Consider the following 12044-nt stretch of genomic DNA (forward strand, 5'->3'; position numbering starts at 1 on the left):
TAAATTTTCCATCAGTGGAATGGAACTTTCCTGCCTCTCCAACTCCCACTGCAGCCCACGGAGTGCCACAAAATACCGCTCCTGGGAATAAGGCAACCTGAGGATCCACACAAAGGGAATCTACAGCAGGAAGGGGTGGGGGACTGGCAGGGATTGCCAATTTAGCCCGTTTCCAACCCTCTGTTATGCATTTGTAGGGCTATGTTTACTGCTACATTTTGTTATTTTTACTGCTTTGTTTTATTGTGTGCGACATTGTTTAGGAAGCCACTTTGTGCACAGTAGGTAAATGGTTAAAACCTATTAAAACAAAGTTCAGCCTAAACGCTTGCCGAAATGTTGTGTGCAAATATATAAGGATTTCCTCAAGCACCAATCTAGTGACTTCCACACCTTCCCAGGTGTGAAACTCTGCCTAGCAACCAAAATCAATTCAGTCATCAGCTATTCCTGCACAACAACTTAATGCTTTTTACCAGCTGCACCAATGGCGCTGTTTGAGTTTACCAACCTTGCAAAGCCAGGTTCAAGTCCTGCCTAATGCACATTGTGGCTCATCAGAGCTGTGGCTCAGTTGCAGAACACACACTCTGCAACACAAAGAGTTGCAGGTTTAATCTCTAGTCAACAGCACATGCTGTGAAAGGCTCCTCTCTTCTAGGAACTCTAGGAGAGGCTGCCACCAGTCTAACTACAATATTCCAAGACCACCGGTTTTAAAATCTGAACTGTCAAGCTCCTGGCTCACACTTTACCTTCTTAACCATTGCCATTAAAATGATGATGTGCTTACCCTGCACAAGCTTGCAAGCAAGCCAGCATAGTTGCCAAGGTCTCTGGAGGAAGCTGAGCGCTTTTGGGCTGGTCTTTCTCTGGAGCAAGGCCACCCAAGATAGAAGGGCATCTTCTTTTTAAGAAAGTCATACAGGCTTGGATGAAGGGTTCCTAAAGGAATAAGAATTCAAGTATCAGTTGGCTGCACACCTACCAATATTTTAAGTGTATTAACAAGATTAAAAAGATAATGGGTTGGATCCAGCCAGCTATTTCACTCAACCTCACCCAATTCCCTTCCCTACTACAACTCTTGTACTACACTGTCTTTTGTAGGTCCCATGATTCCCAGCACAGCAATTTTGGGTGGTTCACAGTGTCATCATACTCCTTCCATTTTCACCAACAGAAAAACCAGTTGGTTCCAGCCCAGAAAGCCCTGATTACGTATTAATTCAAATGTTTACACCCATAAGTGCATGCTGAAACTTAAGGAACTTCGGGACAACTTTTACCACCACAAACGAACAAAAAAAAGGGGGGGGGAATAATTAAGAAAATCCTGTTTTACCCCATGCTCCCGAATTTTATCTGTGAGCCATTTGTCTAGTTTGAGGTATTCCCGTCGAGAGGCAAGTGCAGCAAGGTCAATAACAAAGGCAAATGGAGTACCATTTAGCAGCATTGACAACGCCTGAAGAAAGAGAGTTAGAAAACTGCTAGTCAAAGTATCAAGGCCAAGTCTGCTTAGCACCCCCCAACCTTCATCACCACGCTCATCTGAACTGGCCAGTTCTTAACATTGTCATACTCTGAGCACAAAGTCAGAAGCAAAGACACTGAGAATGCACGTGGACTGTTCCCTCCAATCTACACATTGACTAAGACGAGAGAGGGAAGAGAGGCAAGACCACAGATCAAGAAGACAGAAGATCAGAAAAGAACAGGGGGACCTTTTTCATTACATGGTGACAGCAGCAAGAGTGCTATATGCAGTGAAAGCAGGTATGTGCCCTGATGTGTCAGAGTGGATAGGTATGCATCAATGGCTAAATTAACTACTCAGGGAAATGATTACCTAAAATAGCTGGTATTAAAGTATGCATGTATAAAGTAACCAAGGAGAGGGAAGGAGAGCTATTACACAATCAAGTTTTATTGTTATATATTCTGATTGTTTCTTTCTATTTGCTTAATCTAATTTTAAATGTAGTGCTTTTCAACATTTTTATGCACTTTCTATTGCTATGTCTTTTCTTTTTAAATAAAATTTCTATATATATATAAAAAGAAGAAGACAGAAGACAATTAGCAACATGTGCCATTCCTCCCATTCCTGCCTACCACTCTGGGCCAAAAACCTGTCAATTACAGTCCACATCTATTCCAATGAACACTGCTGCTGAATTAACCTTGTCCACACACCTTGCCCACACCTCCTTCATACAGAAATACAGTTAGAAAACTGTCCACCCCAGATGGCAACCAACCTATCCTCCTCCTTGGTTGTCCAGGAACCGCAAGCTTCTATTAGCTACGGAAGCCACCACTGGAATCCCAAACTCTTCTTGCCCATGAAATCTCAGAGAGATACTTGTACCATAAATGTGACAGATACTATGCAGCAAGGCACTGTGTACAAGCGCTATTTTGCACCTCTGCCCACATTTCAGTAAAGCTTGCAAGGGATCGTGAAAGGGGTCACACAGCCACAGAGCTTGGGAATATATTCACTCTTGTCCAACATTCTGTTGTACCATTTAGCAACATGTAACTCACTTTCAACAAGCAAGAGATGGTAGGGCTCAAATTGTGCTCCTTCCACTAATAGCGAAACTGGTTATTTTAAGTTTTAATCTGAAGGCTGGTGTAGTAAAGTGTCTAGTAGTTATCAAGTTGCAATATCCCTGAGTTCCTTATCATTAAAAATGGAAGCAACATGGTGATACTTTGGAACTTTTTGGAATCTATGAAGCCACTCCAGTGCAGTAAAATTCCAGAAGTCAAAATCCAATTATCTAGGGGTCCAAAAACAATTCAGTTGTTTTGTAAACATAAACATGCAGTTGATGACTGCATATTGTTTAAAATGTGTTGGGCAACAAAAGCTCCAGTAAAAGTGGGACACGAGACAAACGGTCTCTTTAACTGTTCCTTGTACTACCTCCCTTTCCTCATCTCTCCCACCCAGACAAAACAGGAATACTAGCACACTGCACCAATGCTACCACTAGAGTCAACGCACCAATGCCATTAATAAAAAAGAAAAATCAGACTCACCTTCAAGTCTTGTGCCACATCTAGGATACGTGATAATTTGGCCTGGTCATACTGCTCCCCTCTCATGTACCATTCTGCCATTGCATGCATGATGAGTTGGCGAATTGAAGGAGACTGACCCTAAAGGAATCATCATTGGAATTTGATTATCTAAGTTACCCAGGATAAGATGTTTTGGAGATCTTTCATTCATAAGGTTGCCATAGAGCAGAGGCGACTTAACAACACATAACACACGCACGTTACCTAATTCTTGGAAGAACGTCTGGGAAGGCATAGGGCAGCTCCCTTGGTGCTCTCTCTTATTATGGTGGCAGGCTCAATTGTAATGAAAGATCAACTTTCATTTGAAGGGTAGAAGTGAAAAAGGGTTTTAGCCTCTTCGCCCCCAACTCTATTTTTTAAACTGCCCCTGTGTTCTAGCGCCCTTTCCCAAGAAGCCAGCTTGGCCCAGTCCTTTGCTCTATGTTGAAGCAGTGGCTTCTCTTATCTTTCTGCCCTTCCAATCGCTACTATGAGGACCGCAAGGGGACAGACATGCTTCTTCAGACCCCAGCCAGTGATGTGGCCAAAGAGCACTTAGCCTGCCCCACCCCACAAGAGCTTAGCATGATGGCAATGATTTCATTTCTCTGAACCAAGATTCCTTGGCAGGGTACTTACGGAGGACCACAAATATATAACGGTACCAATAAACTATGCCACTCATTCTTACTGCCCATGTCAGACACACGTCAAAAGAACATGCCCCAGATTCGATCTGAAGAGAGCGATTTCTTCTCTACAAACTGAATCTCAGAGATTATCTTTTGACATATGGATGACATGGAAGTTGAGGTCTACCACAATACTGATTCCAATCCGTAATTTAGAAACAATTTATACATTCCTCTTTAAAAGGAGAATTATTTCACTCCCCTTTCAGGTTTGCCCAACAAAGCATGTAATTTACTCATTCTCTGGGGTTAGCAGCAGTTCTTTCCTAAACCAAGTAGTGAACGTATCACAAGTGGTACAGTGCTGCAATTTCCGTAACCAGGAAGCACAACAGCACACACACCAATGAAGCCCAGCTGTTTTTCATCCGATACAGGAACAGTGAAGGCATGTAATTTCTCCTGTTGTGGCACAAGGGAAGTAGGATGTGAATGCAGCTGCCACGTCAGGGAAACACAGCAGGGAGATAAAGTAATTGCCAGTCTCCGTCTCAGACTGTTTGGCCCAATTAATTCATGGCAGATCCCAGGCACTGACACCAGATTGCCTTCCTGGTTCCTGGGTCAGATGAACAACACAGCTGGGCTTCACCGGTGAACTTCAAAGCTTTAGTCAGCCTTTCACAACCCTTCACAGAGGTCAAATACTACTGATGGTGTATCAATGGCCTTAAGACACCGCCCCCCTCCAAGAATGCCTCATGAGGAAGTATTAACATTAATTACATTTGTAGCCTTCCCTTCTTCCAAAGGACAATGCAGAGACAAAGAAGACACCACAAAGAAGGGTGAAGGGTGCCTCTGTCAAAGAAAGATCTTGTGTATAAATACACTTACCTGCCCATGCCATGCATAATGCAAGATGATGGCAGAGTTGGGATGGTTGCCAAGGAAAATGGGCATAAGTGTAGAGATTAGTTCATGCCGCAAAGTATGCCAGGAAGTGTTGATCTGCAGCAAGGCCAATACCAACATGTCCGGACAGTGCTTGATGGGGAAGCTGAAGAGCTGCTTGACCTGTTCATACTGGCCCACCTCTGCCAACCGCAACAATGACTCTATCAAGTCCAGGCTCTTCCTAGCAAAAAGGAAAAAGCCCAAGAAAGTTGGCTGGCTAACAGAACCTCCGTCTGATGCCTGCACTAGAACTGGCTAAGACAGTGATCAAATGACACATGACATGTGTGCCTTCCAAATATATACATGCAAGCATGTTTTCCTTTAAAATGTTAAGAAGCCTGGCCAGGGAACGGGCTGGGAATCAGAAGAGTGGCCAAAGGGCCATGGGAGCCACTCCCACCCACACTACTCTAACCTATGTGTATGTGCCCACCATCAGAAGTAAAAAACAATTCAATGGTAATTATAATTCACGTAATTATAATTACTCAAAAACCTATTGAATTATGCTTGAAATAAATACAATTGAGGAATATGCACCAACCAACTTGAAGTAAGATGAATATTTAGATAATCACAAGAGTGGAGTTGGAAGGGACAAAAAAGCCATCTAATCCAACAGAACTTCAGTGGCACCTTAGAGACTAATATTTACTTCAACACAAACTTTTGTGAGTCAGAGTTCACTTCTTCAGATGCGTGAAAATTGTTTTGGAAATTCTTACAGGGAAAACTACTGTGGGGGTGGAATTGAGGCAAAGATGAATCCCTGTGCTTGCCTAAGCAGCAAAGGCATCCACAAATCACCCCACCAAAATTCAGAAAAAGCATCAAAGAACCACCAGGGCTGCTTGTCCCTACTACACATGAGAGATGCTCTCCTTAGGTGACCATGGATGAACTTGCAAATATGTCCATTTCCAAAGAAGCTCCCTCTGGTGAATTAACAAGCCATTCATGCCCCTCATACACATTTCTTGCATGTGAGAAGCATTAGTGACTCAAGAGCTTTTTAATAAAGGCTGCTTGAAAAACGAAGCAAGCACCACTCGGGGGAATACTTTGCTTTTTTGCAACATTCTGAAGTCTGACAGTTTTTGCTCCCAAGTATGAAAAAATATGCTGATTACCATGTGGCAATTTCTCGATTGTCATCCTCAGGCGGTGCTTTCAAGATATCTGTGGCAACGGTATGACAGGGGAAGTCAGCAAAACAGAAGATCTCTGGGTTAATGAGGGAATGCTGGATGAATGAGAGCTGAAACAGAATGAAATCATTGGAAACGTCATTTCAAAGTCTTTTTCATGGTCTTCACCCAAACCAAGCATTGCCTCTTTCCCACTGTTATTGGATTAGTTGCCCCACTTCAGATATTTTCTTAAAAGCTTTTAGATTTACTTTGGCTATGAAAAGTTCAACAGGGCTAGCCCATACTTTTCAGCTTGCATTCGTAGACAGCGGCAGTGTACAAAGGATCTTTTTAAAAAGCCTGCATGTCGCAAGAACTGAAAAGATGAAATCCGCTGCTTAAGAATCAACATCAACTACACTACATTTCCCCAGAGACTGAAAGACTAATAAATTAATCAAGCATTAGTTCATTATTTTAAGACACCAAGACAAAACCTGCACGTATCCATGCTGCATGTTTACCTGGCCTTCCGCATGTTTCCAAGGTCTGTAGATGAGGTCAACTGGAAAGACTTCAAGTCCTAGCCCTCTCTGTACACCATACACAACAATCTGCAAGCCTTTACTATCGCGAACTTGAAATCCGGGGTGATCTAATTCATAGGTTACTTCCTTGAAGTTCAAACTTGGGTTCTGCAAAGATTAAAACAGATAATGCTGATCTGATGCATTCCTAGTGGTTTCTCCAAGAATCGACACATTCAAGATGGAGGGTTTCTTTTCAATGAAAGGGGGAGGGGGCTCAAACAAATGTGTATTGTTCTGTTTTCTGGAAGCCGGAGGAGCCGCCTCCACATTCTCCACTCGTGCAGAATGGTATGGGCAACCAAGCTATTTAAGATGGCTTTCTTGCTTTCTAGTTCTAAAATAATTTGTGCCAGAGTACGGAGTGGCAGTTGGCATGCTTTTACCTTTACTATACAAGTGAACTAGATTCAAACACCCCTCTGCCATGACATTCAACAAAGTTCATGAAGCGACCTCAGGCAAGTTATTATCTTGCAACCTAAACAACCCCACAGGATTGAGAGGCTAAAACAGCAAGGGGGGGGGGGGCAATCATGCTTGCCATCTTGAGTTTGATGAAAGGATGGGGGGGACAGCAATAATAGAAATAACATCCCTGCAGAAAATACACCCGTTATGAATAGGGGTGTGCAATCCGGGTTTTTTCCTGGCTATGCTGCACATTGCAAGAACTGAAAGGATGAAATCCATAGCTTAAGAACCAGCAGCAGCTACGCTACATTTCCCCCAGAGGCTTTCTGGCTCTGCTCCCCCACCCCTTACAGGTTATATTAGAGAATCCTAGATCAGATCCAGAGAACCAGATCAAGACAGACGGATTAAAACCGGTCAATTTGGTTTAATTCAGCCAGGTTTAATCCAGGTTTAATTCAGCCGACTGACTGGCTGCTTCCCAAATCTTCCTGGATTTCTCCCAAGAGGGGAGGGAGAATGAAGGGAAGTGAGGCAGGAGGGAGGAAGTGGGCCATCTATGCAGCAACTTTTCTGGACCAAGGCACAGGACATGCACACCTTGTTCCAGCAGTGCACATGCTCAAAAGAAGGCTGCAAGAGGGCATCTACTCCTGCGGAAGCACTGCTGAGCCAGCCAGGAGGCTCACCAGCTTCGGATACAAGCTCTCCTGGTGCGTGCTGCAGGCCAGGAAGGACACTCTGCCAGCTGGTCCCCGCACCTACACTTCTTGGCATGATCTCACCCCCTCCAGAGGTACTCCTGTGTGCACACACGCACACACCTAGTCATGAAGCAGCCCTTGGCTTCTGACGGTTTTTTCAGAAGGGTCACATTAAAATCAACTTACCAGTTCCTTAAGCACGTCAATCAGAACCTCTACATTCCATGTATGCGTTTGCGTTCCATCATTTTTATCTCTTCCATCACTCCAAATTCCACTGCCAGGAGCAGAGATGGACTGCAAATTAAAACATGTGGGCACAAGTTCAGAGTACGGCTCCATCAACTTCAGATCAGGCACAAAATGACAAAAGGAAATCAGAAAACAGATTCAACTGGAAGAGTTTACATTTTGCTCCTAAGTTTATTAGTGCAGATGATGTGCAGCTCTTAAGCTACAGCCCACAGCTCACTGTTGGGCAGTCCTAGAGTCTGTGAATAGAGGGAAACAATGAAGATGTACTGTAAATGCAACTAGATACTGAACACGGATTGCCAGCTACGTCTACATATGTCTTATCAAACCATAGTTTAAAAACTACGCTTTATTGTGACCTTCGTATTTTTGCACATAAATAATAATAGTGAGAAAATGCAAACAAACCAAAATAAGAGAATATTTTGGTTCTGCCTTTTTGTTAACCCAAGTCGCTTGGCATTCCCTCAGCAATCCATCCTCTCTCATCAATATTTTAACTGTTGTTTGCCTTTTGTATTTATTTGTATTTGAAATATTGTTTTAAAAATACATTTATATGTTGGTTTTAATGGTGTTTGAGATGGTATTTTAATTTGTATATTTTAAATGTGTTAGCTGCCTGGGTGGCCCAGTGAAGGCAGAAAGACAAGGTAAACTTTTTGTTAATAAATAAATGTCAATCCACAAAACCAAACAATAAAACGAACTGAGCAACAGCCCCAATACAAGAAAGAACAAAGCAATCATACAGAAGTGGGTCAGGCAAGTTCACAGACGAGCAGCCTAACCACAGGACTGCAACCTGAATCCCAACGTAACTATCATCAAAATAATAGTTTCAGGTAGGTAACTGTGTTGAGCTCAGTGGCACCTTAAAAGACAACATAATTTTCAGGGTATAAGATTTTGAGAGTCAAAGCTCCTTTCTTAGCTTATACCCTGAAAATCTTGTTAGTCTTCAAGATGCTACTGGAGTCAAATCCTGCCATCAAAATAATAAAACCTTAAAAACATACTCAAAGTTACAGCATAGCAGCACATTTTTTTAAAGCGTCGTCTAGGGATAAAATCAAAGACTTTCTGGAATTCAACACATTTCAACAGCTTCTAGAAGGCCGGAAGTGAGGGCTGTGCCAATCTTCCCAGGGTAAAAAAATCCCCAAAGCTGTGGGCAGCAACCAAAAATGCTCCATATGCAAACTGACCTTGCCTCTCTTAATGGTGTACAGAGCAAGGCACCAGAAGAGATTCTTACCTCACCAGCCGTTTCGTGGGGTGGAGGCAGTCCTTCAATTAACCACTCCCAAACTGCCTATTTATTTCTTTAATTCATTTATAGTCAAGTCTAGAAGTTGCTTGGTACATCAAAATTTTTAATGAGAGTTCCTCACCAGCCCTGCTAAGATCCCTTTTAAGTAGAATGAACATCCGCAGGCAAGCACATGACCTGCCACGGACCTACGGTCCCCTCCCCACCATATCCCTACCCTGTTTCTTAGGAAATCTTCCCAGGAAACCCCTCGTCCACATCTGGCTGCATATGACTGGCATATCTTAGTAGTCACCTGTGCGGCAGTAGACAGCCCAGCAGGACACATCCCCAGAGATCACTGGCAACTCCTTGCTCCAAGTGCTGCCATCTTAACACAGCAGCTTTTAAGTTTGGCATGTTAGCATCCAGTGCCACAGAGTCTGAATGGGCGCCTCACAGATCACTTAACAGTTACCCACTAACTGCTGTGGACAAACTGGCCCCCACTGTGGCCAACATTTGAGGTACTGATTTTTGTGTGAGTCACGGCAACTAAGTAAGCAGAGCTAAAACTCTGAGTTCTGCTTGCCGCTCGAAAAGCTGCGCTTGGCTAGATTTCCAGTTACGTCACCCAGCACCACTGACCATTTAGGCCACTCACCTGTAATGGAATACCGTCTGCCAATCCCGAGTGCGTTCGAGCCATCATTCCCAAAACCCTGGCCACCTGGGCAGCTGTGACCTCCCCAACACCGAACTGAGTGATGATGTTGCGACATTCTTCCACACTGAAAACACAAGGGACACTGGTGTGCAACTGCTCCACACAACATGGACCACTTTTAGGTAACATTACCGATACACGTATCCTCCAGCACTTCTCATGAGAGGCTTTGCACTCAGCAGCACTGTCAAGCCACGCTGTTTCGCATGAAAATTACATGACCAATATGTTTTTGAACTTCACAGGTGGTTCGGATTGGAAGATGCTGCCATGAAACTCCCGAAAGCCCTGCCCTTCAACATATCCTCCCCCCCAACAACACCACAAGTTTGTTCAAGGAACAAAACCCTCTGGCGCTTTAGCAACATACCTTGTGCAAAAACCATAGCCAACTTCCTGCATGAAGTCTGCCAGCGAACTCTCCATCATTGTTTTTGCAATCCCTCCAGAATCAGGCAGGATCCTGTCCATTAGAATGTCCCGTTTTTCAGGGTAGAGGAGTGGTGCAAGCACCACAGGGCAACGTTCCTGGGGAAAATCTAACAGCGAAAACCACATTAGTATTCCGCAGTAATCAAATACACAGGAAACACAGAACCCCACCACCGCCATGCATACTTTACATCACCTGCAATCATGCTTTATTATACTCATGACTAGACGGAAAGCGCTTGTATTTACTGATAAGAAGATTCAGAAATATGGAAGTTAAAAACTTTGCCCTAAAAGGGGGAAATCCTATGGGAAGTGGCTTATTTTACATCTAAGCTTTTGGCTCAGTAGGCATTATGCTCCCCTGAGAGTGCTGGTTGTTAAGACATCTTTATGAAACAGGTTTCAACTCATTTTAAATAACCTTTCCCAGCAATTACTCTGCAGTGTTTTATGCAGAGGTTACTCAACAAAGCAAATGTTTTAGATGGTTATCCTGAAGTGACAGGCTAGCAGGTCAACTCTCTTTGCTTGCTAGACAAGATTCTCTCTTTCAAATTCCTCCCATCCCTCATTAATTCTGGAATTTAATCCTGGTGCCAAATACAGCCACATGCCAACAGGACAGTCGCTCAAGAGACAGGTCAGTCTCCAGAACAACGCATTAACAGCTTATCCACTCACAAGCACAACGAAACTGCTGGAGGGGGCTAGGCATAAGTTCAAAACTAAACGCACAAGGTGAGCAGCCCTGTGTTTCACCATCAATATTCATAACAGTGTCCATGTTCTGCAATGTGTCACTGTTTCCCAGTCCAACCTGCTCAATGCAGGCACTGTAAATTCCACTCTTCAACCCCATAACACACATTTTTAATGCCAACTTCCCATCCAACTTAGGACCCTCAAAGCTGTGAACAAACACATTAAAATAAGCTTTAAAATACAAATAAAACCAATCAACACAAAAACAGGAAGAGCGAGGGAATGCCAAAACAGAAAAGTCTCCATCCTCTGTAAAGACAATGTCTGAGGGGAACAGACAAATTGCCCTGGGGAGAGAATCGCACAGTTCTGTGCTCTTTCATGGGTTGCCACCCATCCAGCCTCAAATGGCAGGGGCATCCCAAGCAGGGCCTCTGGAGATGACTACAGTGGCAGGGTAAGGTCACGTGGGAGCAGGCTGTCTTTAAAATATGCTGGCCTCAAGCTGTTTATTTTACTTATTTGTTTTGGTGAGCCAGTTTGGTGTTGAGAGCCAGTTTGGTGTAGTGGTTAAAAGCGTGGGACTCTAATCTGGAGAGCCGGGTTTGATTCCCCACTCCTCCGCTGGAAGCCAGCTGGGTGACCTTGGGTCAGTCACAGCTTTGTCAGAGCTCTCTCAGCCCCACCCACCTCACAGGGTGTTTGTTGTTGTGGGAATAATAAAGACATTCTTTGTAAACCGCTCTGAGTGGGTGTTAAGTCATCCTGAAGGGCGGTATATAAATTGAATGTTGTTATTTATTTATTTTCGATTTTTATTCCCCCCTCCCCACACAAGCAGGCCCAGGGCGGATTGCATCAAATAAAAACATTTATAATAATTTATACCTTAAAAACAGTTAAATCAACGAACAGCACAAAAATACAGTATGTAGTTAAGATATATAGCAGCAATCAGCTAACTGGGAGGGAGTCAATCTGCTACTTTAGAACTGGATGGTGGACGGCTCTAATAGGGAGGGATCCGGTCTTCCCTTCTCCTCCTCTATCCAGGCCAGTGGAGGCCTAGCCTAGCCTCAGCAATAAGCCTGGCGGAACACCTCTGTCTTACAGGCCCGGCGGAAGAATAGTAAATCCTGCTGGGCCCTGGTCTCACTAGAGAGTTCCA

General features: G+C 43.8%; 1 protein-coding gene across 6 annotated transcripts in view; it reads right to left on the bottom strand.

Moving 5' to 3' along the window:
- The window catches only part of CNOT1 (CCR4-NOT transcription complex subunit 1), a 107874-nt gene that overhangs the window by 51025 nt on the left and 44805 nt on the right, over positions 1–12044 (bottom strand). For 5 of the 6 annotated variants that reach the window (XM_055000185.1, XM_055000188.1, XM_055000186.1 and 2 more), the window contains exons 8-16: positions 10110–10278; positions 9677–9803; positions 7692–7802; positions 6325–6495; positions 5801–5928; positions 4608–4848; positions 3055–3174; positions 1346–1468; positions 794–945 (exon numbers count right to left, since the gene is read on the bottom strand). In XM_055000185.1, the coding sequence (XP_054856160.1) occupies positions 794–945; positions 1346–1468; positions 3055–3174; positions 4608–4848; positions 5801–5928; positions 6325–6495; positions 7692–7802; positions 9677–9803; positions 10110–10278 (1342 nt within the window). The remainder of the gene's footprint in view (positions 1–793; positions 946–1345; positions 1469–3054; positions 3175–4607; positions 4849–5800; positions 5929–6324; positions 6496–7691; positions 7803–9676; positions 9804–10109; positions 10279–12044) is intronic. The other variant, XM_055000189.1, reaches the window with a different exon arrangement.

This window comes from Eublepharis macularius, chromosome 16 (assembly GCF_028583425.1).
Source record: "Eublepharis macularius isolate TG4126 chromosome 16, MPM_Emac_v1.0, whole genome shotgun sequence".
Classification (NCBI taxonomy): Eukaryota; Metazoa; Chordata; class Lepidosauria; order Squamata; family Eublepharidae; genus Eublepharis; species Eublepharis macularius.